Source organism: Molothrus ater, chromosome 3 (genome assembly GCF_012460135.2).
Source record: "Molothrus ater isolate BHLD 08-10-18 breed brown headed cowbird chromosome 3, BPBGC_Mater_1.1, whole genome shotgun sequence".
Lineage (NCBI taxonomy): Eukaryota > Metazoa > Chordata > Aves > Passeriformes > Icteridae > Molothrus > Molothrus ater.
Genome location: NC_050480.2, coordinates 17,669,620 through 17,695,821, shown reverse-complemented (window position 1 = coordinate 17,695,821; position 26,202 = coordinate 17,669,620). Strand labels below are relative to the sequence as shown.

General features: G+C 39.8%; 1 protein-coding gene across 5 annotated transcripts in view; it reads right to left on the bottom strand.

The window, feature by feature from the left end:
• Window positions 1-2,133: 2,133 nt before the first annotated feature.
• Window positions 2,134-26,202, bottom strand: part of SUSD4 (sushi domain containing 4) — a 73,765-nt gene continuing 49,696 nt past the window's right edge. For all 5 annotated transcript variants that reach the window (XM_036404598.2, XM_036404597.2, XM_036404600.2 and 2 more), the window contains 6 exons: window positions 23,859-24,038; window positions 20,343-20,531; window positions 5,797-5,988; window positions 5,164-5,308; window positions 3,556-3,938; window positions 2,134-2,369 (listed from right to left, as the gene is read on the bottom strand). In XM_036404598.2, coding sequence (XP_036260491.1) covers window positions 2,341-2,369; window positions 3,556-3,938; window positions 5,164-5,308; window positions 5,797-5,988; window positions 20,343-20,531; window positions 23,859-24,038 — 1,118 coding nt within the window. In that variant the 3' untranslated portion in view covers window positions 2,134-2,340. The remainder of the gene's footprint in view (window positions 2,370-3,555; window positions 3,939-5,163; window positions 5,309-5,796; window positions 5,989-20,342; window positions 20,532-23,858; window positions 24,039-26,202) is intronic.

Genomic DNA, 26,202 nt, shown 5'->3' with positions numbered 1-26,202 from the left:
ACTGCAATACAATACACAGAGCAGTGTGACTCTGTAAAACCTCAGAGCTCCAAATATTAATGAAGAAGCTTTCATAGAAATTAATAAATGGAAGCAAAAAAATTTAATAAGGGATGAAAATTCATGAGCTGCTAAAAGACCATCAAAGATGGATTTCCTACTAAGGCATTTAAAGTAAATCCAATACTTTTCAATGGCATTATGAAGCTGAAATCACATAACTGACTGGAGGCTTGGGGTGTGCTTCAGTTCAGGGTTGGTTTTAGAGCACTCTTGTCTTGTTTGCTGGAGTGGTAATTCTGAGTGGTCGTGCAAACACCTCTGGAAAGCTTGAGATCATAAAAGAAAGGGGTAGCAAAGAAAGTACAAACATCTGATAGATACATCTGTGGGATAAACCTGAGCATGCAGCTGCAACTGAGACAATTCAGGAGAAGAAAAATGGAAATATTGTATAAGCAAGGATGAAAGATAAAATGGAATATGTCTCATTTTTCAGTACCAATCACTGTGTTTTCATCAATCTTACTGTAGGATAATTGACAGAATTACTTCTGCTCACCACAGCTTTTGGTCTGCTTTTGCTTCTTGCTGTCATGTACAGTTGCTGACAGGATGCTAATAAACACTTTTCTTGAATGGTTGCAGAACATCTATTATTCCACTAGCCTGGCTCATGAGTTGGGCCACTAAATGCTACCACAATACAAATAAATCATTAAACAATCATGAAAAAATAACAGAGCAGCTTGTAGTGATCCTCTATTTATGGCAATAGAGATATTATTAATTTACTTTGTACATAAAATCAGAATTCAGTCATATTTTCCCCTTTGGTCTGGATTAGCCCACATGATGGCAATCTGTCTTTAACACACAGTGTTAATTCCTTCAAACACTGCCAGTTTAAGGTGTTTCATCTGCACAATACCAAAAATAAGACAAGAAAATCAGCTTGGATTTCAGTGAGTACATGAAACAGACAGGAATTTTCCTGACAAAGTACAAGTAGCCTGTAACACCACAGAGTGAACCCCTCATACAGGCTTTAGCACAATGCTCTGGCACAGCCTGCAGAGCAGAGAAAATCCTCAATGAAACCCACATTGCATCTGCAGAAGCTGTGCCCCGGCTGCACCCATTCTGTGTGCTCTGTTTAACCAAAACCACTCTCTCAATTTCCAGCTGGATAATGGATGTAAAGCTGAAAATGCCACAGGACAGGTGTTCTGCTACCTCCTACCTTCAGGTACGAGCTGGTGAAAAAAGTGAGGAAGGAAAAAAAAAAAGCCAACTACACAATAGTCAGATAAGTCAAAAGAACTGAAACTCAGCTTTATTTTTTTTTTTTAAGTATTCTACAATAATGGCTCAGAATACTACCACAATGTAAAGGGAGAAGGCAGTGCTCTGGGCTATGACTGTAGATTACTCTCATATATATATATATATATATATTTAAGAGCTTAAGAAAGGTTGAAGTAGAGCAGTTTGACATTTCCTAAGCATAATTTTAACATCTTTTAGATCTCTCATATTACAGCAGGATTTATCAAATGCAATGTAGTCAGAGAAGTCTTGCATAAATACAAATATTGATACTTTACTTTGAATATTGTCTATGATATAAATTCTGGCCCACCTTTAAAAAGAAAAATTCTAGATCATTATGTGACCTGGGAGTCTTTCCTTTTCTCTCTCTTTAAGAGTTTTAAAATATACATATATATATATATATATTCATATATTTCGTATTGTACATCAAAGTATATATGAATCCCATAAGTTCTGTTATATTTTCTGCAGACATGGTCTGAAGCAAAATCACCAACAACTAAATCAAAAACTTCCTGGTTATCATAGGAAAACCAAAGAAGATATTTCCTCTTTTTTTGTGTGTGTTTCAGTACTGATATTTTTTAAACTTGAAAGGATTCTTCATAAACTAGAGGTCCATAGATCATTTAAAGTAGTCTTTATAAGCAAATTTACATATTTTAACATGCTTTTGTGAGGCAGTTAGTATCAAAATCCAATAGCATTTCTTACAGAGCCATATGACTTTCTGCGATGCAGATATACATTTCACTTCTAAAAAGCCACAGTTATTTTTCTACATCTGCTCTCATCAAATCCCCAGGATTCATTCATAAAACTGCTGCTGTTCGGAATGCTGATGCTGTTTTCCCCACATACACCCAACCCGGTGACATCATTGCGTGGAAGATTGGTAAGTAGGAAAACACCCTCCCCAAATCCACAGAGTCTTTTCTATCTCTGAATCCTCATGATTCATGTCACCCAACAGCACAATGTGATGAGGACACGACTCAGTGCAGGCTAAGGGTCTTCTTCCATCAAAGGAATCTCTAGGAGAAACAAAGAAACAGCATTGACTGCTGATTGCAATTTCCCTTTTTGCTTTTGCAAAGTATAATTGTTACCAATTCTACAAAACCAGAAATGGACATTGCAAATATCTGAACAAGACATGGGATATTGCCAATTCTAGACCCACTCAGACCCTAACACCTCTATGAAAATTAGATAACTAAAACTACACAGATTTTATCCAATAAGTTAGGACCACAAAAAACCTAAATACAAACATCCTTGCTACTACATTAATCACTGAAGCAGCATTTAGAGGTGGAAGGGACTTTAATTGGCAGCCCTGTAATTTCTTCCTCTCCTCCTGGGTCTCCTATTCCCCTTGCGGTACCACTAAAACTATCCAAACTCCTCTGAAGCAGAAGACTTCCTCCACCTAGACCTTCACCCGCACTGAATTTAGGACACTGGGCTTCAGCTCAATGACAATGGAGAGTGGGATTTGAGCCTCTCCCTCAAAATGTCTCCAAGGAAAGCCATCCAGTTTCCTTAACATGCTGAACAGCACCAATCAGAACTCCAGGAAATCGTGCCAGTACATGCTCATGTTTGATTTAAAGGTGGGCAATAATACATGGCAAGCTCCCTCCTGGCACATGGACCTGTGGCACATTCTCCTTATGCTCTGATTTTTGTGTCCATGGCTTAAGGGTCACGTGCCTCAGATGGAAGGAACATTTTGCTGGATGCATAGACATGATGAGTTTGCTAATGAAGGCTGCTAATTTTGGCCCAGTATGAAAATATGATTTATTTCCTTTTTGAGGAGAAAATCCTGTTATTTGCTGTGAAAGCCATGGGAGCTGTGAACGTAGGAGTTGAAGAGCAGATGAACAGATCAGCACAGCTAAGATGAGGCTTGGCTTTGCTGCTGTACACAGGTGTTCGCTGACATCCCTGTTGATGGGACTGGGGTCTGGACAGGACCCTTCTGGCCTGGCATTCAAATCACATGCACCACAGTTAGCAAGGACATATCACAGACATGAAATTCCATAACCATGGAGTTTTATGATTTTAAAAAAAGTTTCAAATTAAGGTAGACAAAACCATGGAGAAAGTAGGAGTGAGTCAGCTGGGTGAATTCCTAGAATTGTAGAATTCCTACAAAAAAATTATGTCCCCTGTCCATGGACTCACGTATTGCACCTATGCAAGACTCACCATCTGTGATATCGATCCGGGGGCTTGTGGATACAGCGTCCCCGTCAGTGCTGTGGGATACGTCAGTTCGATCTGAGCTGGGAAGTGCTGCTGTTTGGCATGTCAGGGATGGGTACAAACTTTGGAGCAGTTCAGAGGAACCCGATCTACTGTCACAGGTCTCAAATTCACTGGGCTGTGTGTCTGGAATCCTGGGACCGGGGTAAGCAGGGGGATTCTGATTTTCTGTCTGCAAAATATGCCCCTGGTCTGCAGCAGCTGAATATCCAGGTGCCAGGGCATTCCAGCCACTGCTGACAGCTTCATCGTAGGAAGGCAGCATGACAGGAACACCATCCACCACCACAAAGTCGGGGTCGCCCATGGAGCCCTCCTGGTTGCCTCTACGTCAAACACAGAAAGGTTATCGCAGAGAGCAGGAGCATGTCAGCAGCACTTCGGAGCAACTGCTGAACTCCAGTAAGCACAGTACTTTCTATTCATGCCAAATGAAGCTACAGGGTCATTAACATTCACAAAAATGTTTGCCAGACTATGCTTGGGTTGACAGGTGGAATCTGTTATAATCGGAAAAAATGAAACCGGTAATGGGAAGAACAGTTCCAAGAAGGGAAGGTAAACAGGTATGTGGAAGAGATAAGGAGCACCATTCGCTGTGCTGTGCACAGTAGGTGTCATGGATATAAGATCACAGATGTAGTTCACCAGGCAAAAGTGTCTGAACCCCTGGCAAAATGTATGCTAGAGCACAAAAGTGTTTACAGCACAAGTAAATGGGTGCTGAGATCACCACTGCTGGATGACAAGGGTTTGGTAGCAAGACTTGTGGCCTCTTTCAGGTCTTGCTTTCAAAGGATGAAGGCTTCCTTAACCAGTATTAAGATGATTTCTTTTTTAAGCAAAGCAATTCTATTAATTGGGAAGGTCCATTAAACCCTAAAGTTTCTGCTTAATAGCCTATTAAACACAGTATAGTCCAGGCAGGAGGTCCTAGGTACCTTTAACACATGAAAACATCTGAAAAGGAGAGGACTAAAAACCATTTTAGTAAGCAAGACAAGTCCAGGCTATAGGCTTTCCTCATGGAGAACACTATGTCAATCAATGACAAATGCTCCCATCTCCAGGATATTTTATAGAAATAAAGGAAGATGCAGGAGATGTTTATGAATCATGATGAAAATAACACTAATGAAGGTAAAGCAAACCTTTAATATAAATTTGTCCATAGAGAAGAAAGAAATTCTTTCTTAAAACTTACATTACTAAGTAATGTCTACATAGTTAAAAAATTAATCCCCCCAGCACCTGAAAATGAGTACCAAAAATATTGTCAGCTATTTTTACAGGCAGAGGCAGCAGCTCTCAATAGAAGAGTGGTAATTACTCCCAGAGTTAATCTGGCAATTTTTATCTTAGCTGTGTGAAGGACTACTGCAGATTTTTGGGGGTGCCCTTCCACAGTAGTGGTTCAGGGACTTCTTCTCAGAGCAGAACAAAGTATCTGCAAGGCTCATGAGCTGCTCCATTTCTCCAGAAAGGAGTGCTGAGTGTGAAAACGGAATCAAGGCCCTCAGCCTTCAAAATAAGAAAGAAACCGGTACAAACCGTGGAAGGAAATGCGTCTTAAATTTGGTCTGGAACATCCTGGCTAAAATAACCAGTAGCAGTACTAATAAAACACTGGTAGCAGTAAACGCCACTATTTTCCATGTAGTCAGGAGGGTCTCCTGTGTATTTGGCCAGGTTTGTTCTGTAACAGAAAGACAATACAAGAGTTGTGCTTGTATATTCCCATTGTTATTTTATATTCAACACTACTCAGAAGTGCACATTTTTTATATGTAACTTGTAAAAACACAAATAAGCCCTTTGCCATGTACCAAAAGCAGTCTTAACATAAAGCTGTCACAGAGACTTGCTTTTTCCCCTTTACTGGTCTTTTATACATGCAATCGTGACCTTAGCTTGCATACATATAAAATATCCAAATGTTAAAAAATACATTTGAAGAGGTAATGATCAAAATGATTTAGAACCATTCAGAATCTTGGGAATGCATTATATTTACCCTTTTTGAAAATCTTGCAAAAGAGTTTGAAAATAGCAGCATCTTAAAATCAGTGTTCATCACTTAACCATGAAACAGACAAAGTTCATCAGGCATTGCCAACCTACAAATTTGCTCTGAAATGAGGGGCTGTAGGAAGACAGGGCTGTTAGGATAGGATAGTCCTTTACCTGTTTTGACACAGTACACTTGGTAGGAGGGGAACCACTCTCCGTACTGGCAAGTGATGTACTTGTAGTCATTGGCGAGGGTGTAACCAGGGTCACAGTAGAACTCCACCACTGTCCCGTGGTTGTAGCGCTCACAAGGCCGTGGGTGGCAGATGTAGTCTCCGTGACTCACCATTGGAGGTAGTGGACAAACTTGGGCAAACAAACAAAGGGAAAAGGAGAAAGATATTAATGCCAGCAGTCCACCACTGGGCAGCTTCAGAGTGTCAAAATGCAGCAGGCACACTTTGGGCTCCCTCTCAGCTCCCTGTGGTTCTGGGTATGTCTCAGTGGCACCAGGCCACTGCCCTGGCAGGCCAGGTGGCCATCCACACCAGTGGAGGGATGCACAGGCCAGGGGTCACTGACGTGGGATCTGGAAAGCTTCCTCCCCGCTGTGGGAAGAGGAGGGTGAGAGGAAGACAAAAGGGGACACATTCCCATCAGGTGGCTGCATGAGGATGGAGCAGGGCAGTCAAAATAAGGAGAATCATGCTCTTCACAAAGCATTTATAATTCAGCTGTAACATGCTATTTTTTGTTTCATTAACATAATTAAATGGTTATATGCCTTAAATTCCTTTTAAAAATAAGTTTGCCATCAGCAGTGCTGTAAGAGATGCAAAGAACCTAGTGTTGCTTAAGCATGTGCAGATTGTATCACTGTAATTTTATTAAGTTGAGCTTAAAGTCTGCCGGTGGTATCTGTGTTTTGTTATTTCTGAACAGCCCAACTGATCTCAGTGGGACCACTGGTGGAGTGAGGTCTTAAATATAGCAGAGGCTGAGCCTGTGTTAATTAAGTAGACTGGTTTACTTAGGGTTAGGTAAATAAGAGAGAATTGCAATATAAACCTGTGGGACTTTTCCTGTAGGCCCTGGAATCACAGCCCAGACAGATGAACTCCATGGAGAACTGAGGAAGCACTCTGGAAAACAGCACTGGGGAAAGCAGTTCACAAGCAGTATTTTTACAAGAGAGAAAAATTTTCCACGACGTAAGTGTTGGTTGATTACTGCTTTCTTAAGTGCTTCTAGCACCAGGCAAAAAAATCCGACAAAGTGTAATGATGTTTCAAATGACTGCATACTGACCCAAAAGGGCTTCAGTTACTGGATGACTACTTTTATTTCTCTTCAGAGGCAGTTCCTGGCTGGCTCAGTGCCCCATCTACACACCCTTCCCTTCACTTCATGCCTCTCCCATGCAGGCAAGACCTGCTGCATTGATTTAAATAATGAAAATGACATCTCTTGAAAGAAGAATCTTCTCAGAAATTACAATTCAGCTGCTTCTCCCTGTGAATCTTGTTACATGAATAATGCATTTCACAAAAAAATACAAAAGATATTAAATGAATCTTCAAGAGAGGCTGATTACAATGTGCAGCTATGTCTATTCCCCATCCTCTAGAGACACGGTTTTGTTTGCATTTTCACTGGCAAGGCTTAATGATAACTTGAAATCAGAGTAAGTAATTCATATAAAAATTCACATCCTCAATGCTCTGCACACTTTCCAAAGTCTCTGGGCCCACAAGAAAGAGGAATACTTTACTGGGAAGTCAACTCAAGATTGAAAACAATTTTCTTAAGATTAGGGTGAGGTTGTCAGACTGAAATAGCAGGAAAGCACCTATTAATAATTCTTGTATATAAAAAGAAAACGACCGGTGAAAGCCATGATCCTGGCCTACCAAGAAACCTGGTATATTTTTATTACCTATGCTTAGAGCATGAGAACAAAGGAAGAGAACAATTTAAACTCCTCTGCAACTGAATTTTGCCGAGCTCTGGCAGTGTGCAAGAGATGTGTGGATGCCCACAACCTTTCTAGCAATGAGCAAGTAGGAAACACCTTATCACAAAGAGCAACACTCAGAAAAACTAATTTTCCCCTCCAGCAATATAGCTGCTGCATCATCCCTAACCTCTTCATGTCATTGAGAGCCAAAGCAGCCTGCTGAATAGAAAAATCCCTCAAAGCTTGCATCCCAGCAATGTGGGTCAGCTCAGGATTGACACATTTCCAGTCAGATTTAAAGCTATGCACTGTGGAAACAACCCAGATATGGAGCTGTCAGTCTGTTTACAAACAGAGGTCTATTTTATAACACCCAAAAACGAGAATCACTCTTTGTGTAGGACATGTCCCCAGTACTAAAAAGGGTGCCACTCCTTCCAGGGACATATCCATCTTTCAAGGGAAATGCTTGTGTATTGGTGCTGCCTGGAAACTCCTACAAACAATTTTTTATTGTCCTGCCAAGTATTAGTCATGAATTAGTTGAGGTTTACGGAGTCATACCTGCCAACAACTCCTGCATGAAACACTGGGAACCAACACATGAAATGCAACAGGTTTGAAACTGAGGGCTTTTAGCTGCGCTGAAAAAGTGCTTCATTCTTATGTCAGCTGGACGGCAGGAGTCAGGGATTCTAACTCACCTGGAGTGTCACTCACCACCTCCGATGAACTTTATGTTCAACCGGTTTCAGGATCCCTTTAACACTTCCACGGGCAAACTGGCCCCCATGTACAGTCTGTAGCACTCAGGTTCAAAGCCTCTTTTCACAAATCAAGTCAAAGGTACGTTGTGGTAATCATATACCCTCTGAACAGAGACAGACATAGCTCTCCCAGGATTTTCCTGGGAAGCTGTGAGAAAGCTCACAGAAAGAATTAAAACAATTATTATCTCAATCCCTGCACCTGGAGGCAATCTCTGTTTGTCAAAGATGTTTACAAGAAGGAGTTGTCCCTTCTTGACCAGTAGGTGAGAGAAGATTCCTAAAGGCCAATCAGGTCTTAGGTCCACCATTGTTTCTATAAGAACTGTGAATTTCTAATAATAAAGTGCTTTTCATACCTCTGATGATAGAGTCTCTGTATCACTTTTGTATGGTCCCGATACCCGTTTGGTGATAGTACATCAAAAACAACCCTCAATGAACTCACTTTGAGCTCTGGGTAGTTAGTAGTACACTCAGTCCTTTTCTCCACTCACTTCATTCCCATGGTCATCCTGATCCAAGATCCTTTAAAGCCAGTGGAAAGACAGCCAGCAAGTAGCCTTGGTTTTGATCATAGAAAAGAAATATTAGGAAAGGCTAGAGGGCTGCTGAACTCTCTTGGCTCTCTTGGACAGAAAATTTTTAGTGCAGAGCCGGTTACGTTACAGGGTCTGAACACTTATTTATTCCAGATGCCAGTGAATGATAGTGGTTACATGGATTAAAGAATGTGTCAGATAAAATATGGAGGGAAACTCCGGTGACAAACCTAAGGCCACTGAAGTTTTTTAGGAAAGTTAAAATTCTAGTATTCCCAGTGATGAGACCTAATTGTGTTTGGAAATTACAGGCCATGGATTTCAGACAACTGTATCAAGCTCACAGAAGTAAAATAGCCATAAACTGATTACAATAAAAGCATATCTGACAAGTACATTTTCACTGCCAAAGCCAATAGCAGTATGCACAATAATCATAGAAACAAGGGAATTCTCCCTCAGAAAGTTCTCACAGATCAAAAAAAGCCCTAAGTGCTGCTCTTAAATATGATACTAACTCTTTACTACCAGTAACTTTCCGCATCTTCACTTTATAAGGCTTTGGAGACTTTAATGCTCTAATTACAGCATCCAGCATGGATAATCTAGTACTATTATCTGGTGACCAGCATTAAAAGACCACATGCCTGTGTCCTTAACTTTGGAGCTTGGCAGAGGGACAGACGTAATTTAAACAGTGTCTGCTGGTGGTCATGCAGCAAGTGATCTCGAGTCTCTGGATCTGTCTTTGTACAGCAGTTGGCCACACACTGTAAGGGGATTTACCGGAACTTTATAGCTCAGCATTCACAGCTGAAAAGTTGAATCATTCATCAAAAAGAAAGAACAATTGTATTTATATGGTAAACAAATCCCTTGCTGGATATTCAAGAGTCCTGTTACTCAAGGAAGTTGAAGGGAAGAATTCCGGATTTGATTTGGTGGAGTTCCCTGCCTGTTCCTAAGAGCAGCTGGAGCTGAGAGCTCTCCTCTAAGATCAGCTTTCTGCTCTGGCTGATTTTAATGAAGGACTAGCACTACCGAGAAAAGCTTAAAACCTGGGGAGCTGAGTCTTGTGTTACCAGCAGTGTGGCACTGTGGCCTGGAGCAAAGGCAAGGGCTGGTCTGCCCCACAGTGTCCTCTCCATCACAGCCTCCACAGAGCCACATCCCTTGGAGCAGGGCCAGGGGAGGGTGGCACAGGCTCCATTCTTCATTAATTGAAGAATTAATGAGGTTCACCCAGTGATTTTTTCCTACCCATTATGGTCAAGAAGCTTTTTAAACTCTGCCCGGAGGATGCTGCAGTAATTCTGCAATGTTGACACTGGAACTGGAGGATGGAGGGAAGACTTTTTGGCATTAGCACATTCTCAGTTAACATCAATGGCACAGAACAAATACATTGCACGACTTTTTAAAAGCCACTGGTAGAGAGATAACAGTGGACTTACAGATATTTGCACTGTTCAAAACTCGTTTTTTAGTCAATGTTCAAAGGCTAGTGGTTTTAGTCTGTGGTACAAGTAGACAGGTGGTAATCACTCAAGTTTTGCCCAGCATTTTTTATATGAGCCAAAAATTTAAAACAAAAATGTTTTGAAGTACAGGACACATTAAAAAAAGAAGGGGTAGGAACAAGCAAGCTTATTTTCCACCTGCGATAATTTGTCTCAAGCTACTAGTTCACTTTTTATGTAGGACATTAATTTCTTGGTTAGCTGGGTTAGCAGAAAGCCCCAGTGCAAGGCCAACCATTTCTGTTTGACACAGAGATGGAGAGGATTAGAGACATTTGCACCTTGTAGAGAATAACACTTCTTCCAAATACATTGTGAATGCCTGCTCATTATGCAAAGAATGAGAACAGATTAAGATGAAACTTCCAGATGAGAAGACACAGATAAAAACCTTCCAGTTCCACTGTGTAGGAAAATGCTGGTGTATCTCACTCAGAGAATCATCTGGGAGGGGGAGACACTCTGCTTTGCTCACAAACTGGAAGAGAACAAGAATTTCTCCTGACCCTCACTTGACAATTTGTACACATCAGGACACTAATTATCACCAGGAATCTGGACACCTGTCACCTGTCTACAGCACCCCAACCAACGTTTAATTCAAGCTGTCACTTACTCCATGAGAGCACAGCTGTGTATGTCCCAGCAGGTCTGACCCTTCCCATCGAGGGTGGCCAGGTCCCCACCTGAAACTTTACTGGCTGCTTCTGGGGCCTAAGGAGGGATCCTTTTCCATATATTTCCATCATACAAACACACGCTTAGGGATGTGAGATCTGAAAATTGTATTTTTTACAGGAACATAGATGATGAAGATTATGTTTGTTCCTTTTCCTGCTTCTTTATGAACACTGTGCTAATAAACTTGGTTTCTTGGTTCCCTCAGTGTCATCACTCTTCATACCTTCAGAATAAAACAAATTATCAACCAAGAAGTTTTTCTTTCATATTCAGAAGGATTCCTGTCCATCTGACAAACCTGTCCATTTCCACAGGTATTACTAGCAAATGAATACACCTGCACTGCAAAGTACAGAGCCTGAGGAAATTAATTCTGCACTTTGAATACTAAAAAAGGGATTTTTCTAAACTTATTCATTTCTAAACTTATTATTCTAAACTTAAAATTCAATTTACAGAAATGTACAAAACCCAATGTATTTTAATTCTAAAATAGCAAACCAAAAATTTCCATTAAAATGTCCACTATTCTAATTAAGATGGAAGAAAAAACTGCTGGACTTAACCACTCATATCCAATCAAAAGCTTGAAGAAGGAATTTAGAGATTTGTAAAAAGAAAGAAATAGCAAATCCAGTTGCTTTAAAATAAGCCCTGTCAAAACATCTCCTTCTAGGAACAGCTGCTTAATGAGACTTTTTTAAAATTACACTATTCAGGAATGTAAGCAGAACAGGAAGCATTACTGGTGTACATTTTCATTGATTGTGAACATCAGCTTAACAATATCCTAATGAAGCATTCCTACAACAAATTCTGCTGGCTTTGTGAAGAGAGACTTCCAGCTGTACTGGAACAAAGTTGGAGGCGTTTGAATTTGTGTTCTGAAAGTGATGCCATGCTTTCAAGAACATTTCTGATTACTTGTTCCCACAGCAAAAAAAAAAAAAACCAGCACCAAGAGTAATAACAGAATAGAAAGTTCAGTGGAAACAACTGAGCACTCATATATAAAGTAAAACCTATTTAAGCCTGACTGAAGATGTAAAGTAATGAAGATGCAAGATGCTAACTTTGAACACTCAAGTTGCCAGAGAATTTATTTATTGAAAACCTAGAGCAAGAATTATTAATAATACTGGATTCTCAGCCAATAGTATCCAAATTCTTCTCAATCTTAACCTTTCTTGATTACTTAACCTTCACAATGCGACTTAGATGTTGTCTACTGAAAAGACACCTAACAAGTAAGCAATTTCTTCTCAACCACTCAGCAAGTCAATGTTCAAGCAGCCAGGAACATACCCCAGGCCTCCTGGCTCCAGACTGCTGGCTGTACCCCTAGAAAGTCACCCTGGGGTAATTCTAAAGCAGCTTTGACAGTGAGGTAAGCCTTTCAATGCGCACACAGTGAGAAGAACTTCTCACCTTCTACAGAGTGTGAAATGAATTGAATAATCAAGTTTTTTAAAGAAAAGCTGCTTCTCTGGGCTAGCTTTGACAAATACCATCTTAATGAGAATTTCATGAAACAATATAAAACTAATTTCAAACATATTTTAATAATAATTTAATGTTAGCTGATTCCAAAATGGAAACAGACCGGTATTTTACAAACACTTATCATACACACTTCCTTCCTGGAACTGCAATTTACACTGCAGGTTTTCCAGTACCAGTCAGTTGAGCTCCTACAGGAGCATTATGCGAAATTCACACTCAACCTCAACAACTCTGCCCTTCCCAGCACTGTGCCCCGTGAAATATTGACATCAAGGCTGAAGTCTTTAGTTTCAAATGCATTTCACAACAAATACACAATGAAGCACACCCTAAGTGATATTTTCCTATAAATTATAAACAGAGAACGTTTCATTTAAACCACAAAAAATTGATGACAAGTTTGCAGCTAGAGCAATAGGACTTCTTTTAGCAAATGGCTCGCAATTATATTTAAGGAAATATTTATATTCATTATTAACATGTGAGTGGTTGAAGCACTGTGGTCTCATTTACAGCAGATAATTTTTTCCAATTGTGTTTCTTCCTTTCCTCATGACTGGATGGCTTTATGATCAGCAATGGTCTTTTCAGGACTTTGAGAAGCAGATGCTGGGGACTACACAGACACTTCGCAGGAAGGACTTAACTCAAAAATAAATCAAGGCTTGGGTATTTGACAGGCATCCCAGGATAACCTGAGGACTAGAAGAGGTCAAAGTGCTTAGAAGTATAGTGGAGGTAGAGAGGAAAGAGAGAGCAGTCAGGAAGCTGGCTAAGAAAACCAGGCAGCCAAAGGCTACTGTCATGAATGTCTGAAAAAGTCAGTACTCACTGAAAGCTGGATGTGTCAGAAGGTTTTTATGTTACTTTAATCCCTCTTTTTTGAACAGCTTTCTCTTCTCTGTTATAAGCAAGAATCCCTTGACTTTGTGTGGGGTTACCTACACCTGTCATCAGGGACTGATGGAGACAAGGAATGATGGAATAGACAAGCTGTAATCCAGGGCTTAGCTGAAGGCTGAGGAAATCAATCTATACCACATAAGGAAGGAAAAAGAACAAGGTCTCATTCCCAATGGAGAGTTACAAGGAAAAAAAAAGAGGGGCAAGGAAAACCAGCAGATGATCTTAGCACTGTAATTTCACAAATCATCTTACAAGACCAGGAAGGCATGGAGGAGTGTTGGTTTCTGTTATGTTCAGTTCCCAAGTGCCTGCCTACACTGATTGGTGAAAGTGCCACCCTTTAAATACTGAGTTTTATCTCTGGAAATGAACAAGTGAGTAGACTTCCTGCTGCACAGAGTCCGTAGCTACAGCTCCCTCCATTTGCGGAAGATGTTCTGTGAGTGCACCATGCGGCCAAATTTAATGAACATGTCCATAAAGCGCAGAGATGTTTTATTTCAAGGTAGGCAATGTGTTATTTTCCCTTCCAAGCAGCCTTGTCAGTTAAAGATGAATATCATAAAGCAACCCTCAGGAAGAATTTTTGTCTGCTTTCCCCCACCTAATCCACAGTATATTCAAAGCACTATGGATAAAACACTACATGCATCTGGCAGCTAATATGGAACTTCAGGGCAGAAATTATGGCTCCATGAACAAATTGGGATGTCTGGCTGATTCTGGAAATGCTAAGAAGTTTCTGAAAGGTACAGCGGTGATAGAGCAGGTGTGAAACAATGATTTACTGTGGAAGTCCTTTGCAACAAGCAATACCAAAGACATGAAAGAAACAGATTACATGTTATTCTGTTGCTTTCTTGAAAAACTATGAACAGTGGAGAAAGCCCAGCCCAAGAAATCAAAGAAGAGTTCTGCAATGCAATAAAGGGGCAGTCACTTAGAAATGTAATGCTATTTATGTTCTTCAATGTCTTCGACTTGGAGCCTGTTCTCTGAGCCCTCCATCCCTCACAACAAGAGCTGCAAAAAGCCCATTCTGTTATGTACCCATTCTGTCTTGGGTTTGGACTATTTTTCTTCATGTCTCACTTTGCAATATAGCTGCTGGAGTTAGAAAATTGGATGACTATTTAGCAGAATAACTTCTGCTAGATTTCTCTATCTAGCATTTCATGTCTCTGTGCTCCTTTTGAATTCAATTCTTTTTCACACCTCTTCAGCTGGGTAAGTTGAAGAGTAACAGATGAAGTTCAGCATTTTCCAACAGCACAAAAATCCAGATACTCCAGGTTAAAGTGTTCGTCTTCCACACTCATACATAAATGCATATAATTTCCGCACTCCTGGGTGATGAATGAATCAACTGTCTACAGTGCAGAAACAAGCAGAATTATTGAATGACTTTTTCTAAAGAAAAATATACTCTAACTTCTTCATCACACTTGCTTTTCACAACAAGCACCCCCAGGATAAGACACTGTCAGCCTATTTAGTCCTTTGGGTATCAGGCTAGAGGTGTCACTGACATAAAGGTGTTGCCCTAGTAAAGATCCTTAGATATATGGTTGTCTGCCGCTATTTGAGCATTTACTGCTGGTTGTAGTTTCTGAGTCACACATTTTGCTGTAGGCAGTGAAATACCACTGTAGTCAGAGCTATTAAAAACCAGGCTATCAATGTATCTGTCCTAAGTTAATGTTAACTCAGTTAACCTGGATGACCTCTTTGGCAGTTGAGTGCTATTTAATTTATTCTCCCTCCTGCCTGCCAGATGAATGGTTGCAAACCTAAAACAGAATCCTGGTATCTACCTCACTTAATTGCTCAATACCACAGTGTTTCATAACTTGCTTGTATTGCTGCCCTCTGCTCCCTCTACAGGACTTCCGTCTGTTGGAGATGTGCTGCATCAACATTATCATCCCCGAGGATACATGTCAGTCTGTCATGTTGAAATTCATCTAAAGCCTTCTCAAAGTCAGCGGAGAAACACAGAGAGAAATCCATTTGTACCAATGTATAACGTCTGAGGCTTAGGATTGCTTACTTCCTCCTGTCTCCAGAACATAATTGATAACAGGCTGACTGCTATCCCTTTTTCTCAGACTGTTGCTCTATGTTCCTTCAAGAATTTAAAAGATTTTAAGTGCCTAGTTTATCAGATAGATAGCTCAGCGTCAATCACTGTTCATAGCATTAGGAATTGTTATGGAAGAATGTAGATCAGTGAAGCTTTCCTTCAAACTGTCCTGCACATAGCTGGTAACAAAGTTTCAACTATTTTGTTTTGAACTATTACAAGGCTATGGCACTTCATCTCTAATACCACCCTCTTCTCTTATACCCTTTACTTTCTAGGTTCTAAGTTAGAATTATCAGCCCCTCTTTATGAGTGCCTATCCCCAGGCTTATAAGAAGAAAAATTTTAAAGCTCTGTTCTGTATTCTTACCTGTCTTTCCAGAGTATTTTTTTCCTCTGCGGCATATTTTGTTGGTTTGGATTTTCATCTGGCTAATCCTTTTTTATTCTCCAGAAATCTGCTGGTGCCCACGTAAGGGGGTTGGGTTCCCTTGCACTTCTGGCTTTGTCATAAAATTTCTTAATTCTTTCCTTCTCCTACCTTTCTTCCACAATTTCCATAATTTTCATAACCCTGTCAGTATCTTTATGGTTGCTTAGCTTTGTATCTTTTCATTTACCCTCACAATGAGGTGGTTTTATATTCCAAAATTCAGAAATACCTTCAGGTTTTTTCTGTGTTTTTACTCTCTTCTGTTTAATGAATCTCCCCTTTGAAGTCTATTACTCATGTTTGTTTCATTTTAATTTCAAATCTACCTACAAAAATTGAAATTTTCTGTTTTACATTCTTTCAAATTTAACCTCCGCTAGAGAATCTGGTGGTCCCACAAAGAGAATGAAGTTTTGATATTGCAATATATTTGATTTCTTGCAAGACCAGCTTTTCTGTTCAGCTCGGATGATGCTGAAACAAGACATTCTAGATAACAGGAACATGTTTATTATTTGCAAATTGAATAAACCTGTTTTCCCTTTTACTCTTAAATACAAAGCTGGGAATTGCCAACGACACTATCCATACAGCTGCTTAACTTTCTGGCACTGCAATCAAATTCTCCCAGCCTTTCCTCTCTTTCTCTGCTTGCCACTCCAACACCCAGTTCTTTATAACAACTATTCTGGAAGATTTCCAGAGGGCATAAAAAATTAAAATACAGACTCCAGATGGCAAGGAATTTAATCATAGGCAGATCATGTTCCCAAAGTACTTATGGCCAAAGGGGGTTTTTTTCAGTTTGGTTTGGGGTTTTTTTTTGTTTTGTTTTTTTGTTTGTTTGTTTGTTTTGTTTTTGTTTTTTGTTTGGTTGGTTTTGGGTTTTTTTGTTTTCTTTTTCTTTTTGTGTGTTTTTTTTGTTTTTTTTTTTTTTGTTTTTTTTTTTCTTTTTTTCCCCCCCTCAAAATACAGTGTAGTATCTTAAATCACTTAAAAGCATCATATCATAAAGATTTCCTGGTTTTAAATGTTTCATTTCTCAGAGTTCCATACAGGTATGTTTTCAAGTGTTTGTTCTCCTCTGATGTTTTTGGAAGCTGTTTGATTTATTTTACAATTAATATTTATACCCCATGTGGTATTCTTCACTCATTAATTCTGTACCCATATTTTGCAAACCAGATTTAGAGAAGGGAATCACTAACCAGTTTCTACAGATGGATAATTAACCCCAAACTAGTAATTTAAAAATCATATTAAAAAACCCAAAGCCCATTTTCCTTCAGTTTTCTTGGAAGTGTCTCTTGAGTTTCAGTACAGAAGAAGGTTTAAAAAGTTTCTGCATAATTGTGGAATTCCACTAGAAAAAAAGGAAATTAAGAAAGTTAAAGAATAAGAAAATTCAGTCTGAAGATGATTCATTTGATCCTCTAAATGACTGCAAAATTTTCTAGAACTGCTAAAATAACACTGTTTTCTTCACTGACCTTCTCTGATATCGCTCAACCATTTCAGCTGAAACCGCCCAAATGATTCAGCTTGAGGCTGACACTCAAAAGTCAATCCAAATGTTTTAAATCTGGCAAAGATACCAGCATTTAAGAAAAGTAGACACTTGGCAATCTGAGCTAGAGGCATCCTTTTTTGCCAGAGCCATAACCAGTGCCTTGGCCAGATGAAAACAGCTGTTTCTGAGCAGTGGCTGCTCAGCTCTGCACTGTTAGCTGCACTTCAGTGCCAGGTGACACAGTCTCATGCTCTGCTCTGACTAGAGCAGCACTGATTACACTTATCAGAAAAAAAAACTTCCTTCACTAATAGCAAAAATTAATGTCTCACCCAAGCTGGTGGGAGCTCCGTGCTCACCAATATTGAGGGTAAAGCTAAGAATCATTAGAAAGCCTGATGTGCAATAGGAGCTGCATGGTCTCTGGTGTGATCTTCTGTTTAAACAGAGCTACAAACCCTTCTTTCAGAATTTATTTGCCCTAACAAAGAAGAAAAAATTCACCAGATTGATGCATAGTATTTTTGTGACTACACACAAATTTAGGAAATCCCTTCTGTGGAGGCTTCAATAAGAACATACCTCTAAATGAGGAAGCTGTAAGCAGCATTGTTTATAGGAAAATAAAAGTTCTCAAATGGTTTGCTGTAGCTTCCTAGCAGTCATCTGTTTTTAATCATTACCATATTAAAATACTGAGCAGGAAATGTCATTACAATACATTTAAAATTGAATATGGAAAGAAATAAATTGAATTAATTCGTTATTTGCAGATTTCCTCTGTGAAAAATACTGCTCGGCGAGATTACACTGCACACATAAAAGGAACACTGAAAAATTAGCTTGACCCTGGAATGCAAGGTGGAGAATAAAAAAATATGCAGGAAAGGAATTTTGTTCACTAACTAAGAGTAGTGGATTGTAACAAGATTCCTGGAGACCGGCACTCCTTGCATAAATCTCTTGAACAAGCACTTTCAAACAAGGGCATCTCGAGTTGATTTACCCTGTCTGGATTCATTTTGGATCACTGCACACCTGCTGAAGCAGCCCTACAGCAGAGTTCACAAGGGGAGCTGTCAGGAGTGACCTTTCAGTGCTGCTGGAAGCTCTCTTCTCCCCCAAAGCTGAGCAGAACCAGCTCTTGCAAGTGTTGTGCTCCCGATTTGGTCTCCTGTGGTTCGCTGAATGAATGCACTGATGGGATGCCCACATGAAACCACCATGGGAAGTTTTGGCATTTAAAGAGTGCAGTAAGAAAGTGATTCAAAGGGAGGCTGAATCGAAATCAGAACTCAGGAGGCCTCCCCAATGGCCTTGGCACACACCTATCCCCCCATCACAGATCATCATAGTGGAGAGGGGATTATAATTTTTGACACGTAACTTAAAATACAGAACTGTCAGGGCAGGAGTTTCTGCCTCATGTTTTAAATTATCAAGAAAAAGACCTCTCTATGATTTCATCATACAAGCAAGAAACAATGAGCACATGAGTTTTCTTGGGTATTTTGATAGCAGCTGGGATGCTCACCTGTGTTAAGTGACAATAAGACACAATTTTTCCTGCTTCACATACTTGAGTTTCATGCTCTTATCTTTCTAACTGAAGAACTGTAATTTTTCTCAAATCAGTTATATTGTTTGGATTAAGCCTAACAGGGCCCTTCTGATTTTTTAATGTGTTTTCCATGCTATAAACAACAACAAACAAACCTTCCAAAAATGGCTTACATACAGCTGATTGAGGATTAATCTTTCATGGTAAGCTAAATAAACAAAAAAAAAATCATCTTGTTTTGTCATTCCAAAATTGTAAAGGCATTTTTGAATTTTGGAACTTGAATTGTCAGCTAAAAATAAGGACAATTAAATTATTTTTGTGCAGTTTGTCACTTTGTTGATGCTTTTGGCAAATTTTTGCACTTCCAGAATGATTAGCATTTAGTTCAGTGACATAAGCATCACATATGAATTCCTATAATTGCTTTTAGCTAATTTCTACATATAGAGAGCTTCCTTACAGGCTTGAAATAGAACAAAAATGTGGGTTTTTTAAGGGAATGAAATGCAGAGGATGTATTTGGACTCTCAAGACTTCCTAGGATGTTTCATTCACGATGTGAAGATGGAGGAGGGTAGTTTATGCAGTTTTGGCAATGTATGGAACAATCCATGCAGTATCGCTGTTTTAAATGTCTGGGTTGCAAAGATAAACACACTACAACACCCTCCATCCCAACTCTAGTCACAGAGCCTTTTGGCTTGGTAGGATCTAGCTGCTTCACAATGAATGGTTTTTATGCTCCTCATCAATAAACTAGCTCAGTTGTTTTTCAGTTGTCAATCCTTCTTTAAGTAGGGGAGACAGTGAATACCCAAGTGTGCAGCACCGTGTGGCACTGAGTAATGACTGCAGCTGGCACAGCCCAAACCAAGGGTTTCTGTGGGGTATTTTTTAGCTGATCATGGAAATCTATCCATATGTGTAGGAGCTTTGACCATCTGCACAGGAAGGTGAGTTATGTAACTTCCTCAGTGTTTTAATCAGAAAGGCGGCAGAGAGTTTTCATTTTAAAGGCAAAGCAATCATTAGGAGCTTTCCCTCTTGCACTGGGACACTGTGAGAGCAAACACTACTTGGGAACACCACGAGCTGAGGGTGCAGTGAAGCACAGCAGGAACACATCAGAACCCACACAGGCTCTGCACAGCCAGTGGGAATATCACTGAGAATGGAATGGTGGCTACAGTTAAAACCACAGAGAGCATGCAGGTCTTGCAAACCAGAAAGAGAAACAAACAGTAAGGCATTTACCTTCCACATCAAGGCACTTAGGTGGGCTATCTGACCAGATAAGGTTATACATGCACTCAAGGATCTCTGCCCCTTCTAGTTTATATCCAGGAAAGCACTGATAATACACCACTGTTCCTATGGGGAAGGAGGCCTCGAACTCAGAAACGTTAATGTAACTATGAGGAAGAACCAATGGCCTCAGGCAACCTGCAAATTAAGAAGAGGGAGGTTTCTTTTATTATCAAGTGCTTATCTCAGTCATCTTCACACATCTCAGTTACCGTTTTTAAATTGAGGAGTGTGATTTTTCATCCTCTCCACTATGAATGGCATGTCTGCATGATCTCCCTCAGACAGATCTGCCTCATTATCCTGTTTCAAACCCTTTTGTTGTTTAGCCCACATGCTTTGCTAGCGTGGGCTTCACTCCCAACAAATCCAGGAAAGGTTTTCCAAAACTGGCAGTATTTTGTTTAACAAACATTTACCATTTCAGCAGATGGCAATCTCTTTTTGAGGTAGAATCTTTAATAAATAAATATTTTCATTTATATAAATGGTGAGTTTTATTCCTCCTCCTAAAAAATGACAGGTATGTAAACCCTCTTACATATTAAAACCGCTTCTGTGACAAAGTGTACGCAACTGTAATAGATTTGCAGGCAGAATTCATGACTTTGAAATTCTAGTCTGAGAAAGTCTAAAGGGACATGACTTCCTAGGAGCAGTCCCATGATAAACATTGAGCAAGGTCTTAGACTAGGTTATCAAAAATTTAAGGTATCTGTTATCATCATAAATTGTAAATGTAGTCAGAATCAGAGACTATGTTCCAGTGCTACTTCTGGAATTACTCCTGAGGGATTTGTATCATGGCTGGTACTGAGCAGTGACAGTTAAATGGTCACCAACCAAAATTTGGGGCAACAAAGAGCAGTGAATTTAACAGATGGCATGTCTTTATAACATGTCATTCCTCATGACCCTAGAAATGACCCTCTGGGTAATGCTTGATACTGTTTAATTTTTTAATTTGCAATAATGTGGAGAAAAGATAACTAGTAATCATGGAATGACAAATAGTATTTTAGAATTATGTGACTAATGGAAGATGCATTATGGCTGTCCATAAATGAGTCTGTCACCACTACTAGGAATTTGTGAAGGAAGTTCATAGGACTCCCATAATTTTAAGCTAGAGGGGGGAAACAAAATTCAGTCTGAGAACTGCTTGTAAGGTACTGGCATTTAAAACAAAAAGCCTAAGCAGCATTTCAAGCAGCCATTTCCTTGCAACAGTCTTTTGAGGGAGAGGAACAAACCCAAAAGAAAATAAAAGAAAAAGCTTGAAAGCTTTTTGCAGCATGCGGTACCACCAGAGCAATGATTTCAATAGCTGTTGAAGCAGCTGGTCATGTCCCTCTCAAATAAAGCTTCAGGCATCCTATCTGCTGGCTGCTGCTTCTACCCTGATCAAGAATGCCCCACACACACCACACTACTTCCTGCAAACTGAGCAGCACATCAAGCAGGACGACATAAGCAGCCCCCAGTGGGACAGAAAGAGCACAGACTGCCCAAGCAAGACCAAGCTTACTCTTCTCTGAGCTGTATCAGGGAAAATTTGGTCCTGCTTGCTCAGAATTTTAATGCTTTTTATGTTCCTGGTCATGCAGGACAGAGATTTATTTGAATTTGTATGACAGCCAAGCATTTGTGAAAATTCCTAGGTCTCCAAACACTGCTTGAAAAACTCAATTTTGACATTATTTTGCTAAGTAACATCATTCCAGACCAGTAATTAATATTATTATCTCATGGCAAAAATAGAGGTTAGATTCTTATATAGTCCACAATCCTTCCCCACTGCTGTGGCAGGGAAAAAAGGCATCTTAGTGTCATAAGACTCCCCTGCCTTCTGTAATGAAAGGGCCATAGAAATGTAACTAACAGCCTACCTAGAGCAAGAAGACAAGTGATTTTGATCTTACCAGTGCCTGACATGTCAAAAAGAAAATTCTGGAATTCTGCAGTAACTTTATGGAATTTGGCAAAATATGGCAGGGTCTTGAATCTGAATTGCCTATTCTCTGCCTACCCGGTAATCACAGCACATGGGTCTTGTGAAATTGATTTCTTAACTTTTATTAGCACTGCTTATATTTTGAAAAGCAGATAATATTGACTATTAAGTAGGAGTAATTGATTGTGTTTCACAATATAAACACAGCAACAGAAGTAACAAGCCAAGGGGTATTTGGGGTACTGCTACTAACTCAGTAAATATTACCTGTCAAAAAGTTTGTCCCTGGATCTTTGGCAAATACAGCATCTGCAAATCAATCTTTTAAGCATTCATCTCTCCCCGCTGCAAAATTTTTAATCTTCCTAAGTTAGATGTGAGGTGCACCCCTACAGAAAGGGGCTGTACACTTCATACTGCCACACGTGATGCTATCGCTGATAAGATACCCCAAAACTGGCACCTGCTTTGCTATGGTTTTGCAAAATCTCCCCTGTGTGGATCTACAATGCTGAGCTAGCCTGGTAATATGTCTAAGTTTCTGCCCCAGTGGAGGGCAGGATCTTGGGCGACAGTCTGATGTGCTACTGCTCCTGAGAAGTGTCCCAGCCCCCCTGGCTGCCTGCCCTGACTCTGCAAATTGGTGTGACAGTGTAATTAAGTGCCTACAGAGAAGCGATAGCTCTATGAGAGGACAGATGGCTTTGAGGAAAGTTGGGACTAACCCAGTCTGCTCCTCAGTTAAAATCTCTTGCTGCTGTTCAGTGGGCCAAGCTTGTTACCAAGATGTGACTTGGTTAAAACAGAGTCAGTGGTACTCAGATATGCTTATTAGAAATATGAAGGGAAAGGGAGCCCAGAGTTACTGAATTTCCATTCACTAAAGCTGGCTTACCCCCAGCCATTTCTCACAGTCTAAGTTGAGCTGGGATCCCATGCTGTTGATATTTCTAGGTCTACGGCTAATGGCTTTTCTGGCCAAAATCATCCCTGTGCACACCCTGAATTTTCAGTCAATACATAAAGGTTTAATGGACTGTGAATCTAATCAACAGCTCTGCTGAAAACTCTGACAGGAGAACAGGTTCCAGTTTCTCTCCTCTACTCTTGCCTTCTACACAAGGTAAAGAAACATAAAGTGCAGTTAGAAGCTTAAATATTTCCACAAATTAATTGGTGAAAAAATGCAAGACACCCATCAGAACTTCTGACTGATTATCTTGATTGTTTTTTACTTTTTGATGCAGTGTATCTGTGTCAGATTTGAGATTTGCAAACAAAAAAGCAGTATTTAAAGTAGTATTATAAGCATGGGAATGTTCAGGAAGTGACATCTTTCCTGCAGAGAGCAAAGGGGAAGAGAAATCAAAAAATCTTAGCAGCAGCACTACTCAAACACTGCACTGTGGAGCTTATCAGATCACTTACATTCTTACAACTGTAGGAAAAAATATTAGCAAACTATGACAAGATGTATGAGCTAAAAAACGGGACGTGCTGGAGTACTAAACCTTGACATATGGGTAGATTATCCCATGTTCCATCATCTTGGCATATGGAAACCATGTTGTCTAAGTCAGGGTAACGGATCTGGAATCCTTCATGACAGCTGATTATTAACTTATCGCCAGTCCTGTATGTCTTGTTATGAACCTCTGCATCTTCAACATGTGGAACAAGGCAATCTGTGACTTCATGAGAAAAAGAAACAGTAACTTAATTAAAAAAACATAGCTAACTGTTTAGTAATCAAGCTCTTAAAAAGAAGTAAGCATTTAATATAAGTGCTCTGCTTAAACTGTTTGGAAAATACATGCATTTCAGTAAAAGTGCCTTTTCCCTAGTGAACCATCATTTTACCAAGTCTATAGCACGGTAGGAGAAGCTGAGGTGCTACAATAATGGATCGTTCCCCCAGCCTTTTAAAAACTAACAAAATTAGGAGCCTTTAGGAAGGCTGTGGTTGATTTTGGCCCTCCATTCATCATGTGTGCAATTACACCCCAAAGTCTGACTATCCCAAGGTTCCATGCAAAGGCAGACTCTGACAGCACTAAGGACAGGATGAAAGAAAAGATAAAATACAGATATGGCATGAGGAACACAGAAAAGCTGCAGTTTTAGCAGACAGATGAAAATCAGGTACATTTACAAGGGTTTATCCAGCTCCATTCCAGAGTTTATTATGAGAACGCCTTCACTTTAATTTCCTTGATTATGTTTTAAACCAGATAGTTTTGTGTGGCTGCATTCATATGGCTTTAGAGGACATGATTTTTAGGGTCCTAAGCAGCATCTCAAGTGCTTGTAAAATACTCTCAAGAAGGGACTGCAAACCTGAAGCGTATACAGGTATGGGCCCTAGTGCCTGTCTGTGACACATGCATCAGACAGTCACAGATTTCACTCTAGGTACTAGTGCCAAAGACACCAAAATAAGAATGAATATCAGAACACTTAAAAATGTACAAAGTGGAAAGAGGAAGCAGGGGGAAAATCCCCTAGTAATACTGAATAATTGAGAAAAAAGCCATGAGGGTCTGAGGGAATAATCTGGGTGACTCAAAGTTCATCCTCATCACAAAGGCAAAGTGAGATGAAATGAGATGAAACAGAAGACAGGGAAAGATTAAATATTGGGAGAAAATTTTTGTTTGTCTGCCAGCAGTCAATCCATGACAGAGATGGTAATAAAAGTTTCCAGGCATCAAAACCCAAGAAGTATTTCAAACATAAGAAAGACAGAAAAATATTATAAGCCTGTGTTACTCTGTTTTATACCCCCAACACCTCTACCATGAGAGACAATTATAATAATCTAGGAATACTGTATTTATTAAGGAAAAAAATCCCTTGAGACTTGCATAGAAGAGAAAGTTTTTGCCATTTGCATGGGTAATTCTTGCTAAAGAGGAAGAGGCAAAGCTAAATTTGTATTTAGCACCTAATTGTTAGTATGCACTAAGCAAAATGATAGTGACAGCTTGTTTGTTTCAAAGCACAAGAAGAAGGAAGATAAACTGTCATTTAGCAGAGGACTCACAAACTACTAAGAGCAAATGTATTTCATAATGTTTTTATTTAGTTAGGCAAACTGAGATTCCATCACTAAATTTTACTAACCTGAAGGAGGACAGTGTTCCTTCCCCAAAGTACAAAAATACTTTGTACCTTCCCATCACAGGGATGTTTCTAAAATACATTGTACTTAGCTAATTTTTTTGTATGGGGCCTGAGCACATTATTAGTTAACAATTCTTCCATTTCTCTTATTACTTTTTAGCTTCTTGGAAGCTGCTGTAGGTGCCTCCTGCTGCTGGTAGCAGGAAGGGCTGGCAGCCTGCCAGGCAGGGTGAGAAAGTGCAGCAAGAAGTTTTCTTGGAATTTATTTATTTATAAATGCACAAGTCTGGGAGGATCCATGCCCTAACTGGAGGTTGTAAAATACACTGGTGAGGGTACACACATTACTTTCAAAGATCGAACCGTTTTCTCTCTCACTATAAAGTTAATCAGCAGAGAAGACAGCAGAGGATGCCTCAGAAGAAATGCCTTGTGCTAAGCCATAAATGCTGTCATGAAGAGGCTGTCCTGGGCACCCCACAAGGATGGGATGAAATAGATGGAGTACCTGCTTGGCAACCACGCAGTAGGAGACTGGAGATGGATGCCAGAAGATAACGTCAGTGAACAGCTCCCTCTCTTTCTGACATTAAGACATTAAATAAATGTCTTTCTGTTGCTATACAAATAAAGATGGTGTGTGTACACACAGCACAGTAAAACATGAGATTTCCCTTTCAAAGTGGGGGAAATGGATTCTGTAACAATGATCTATCACAGCAACTCCATTCC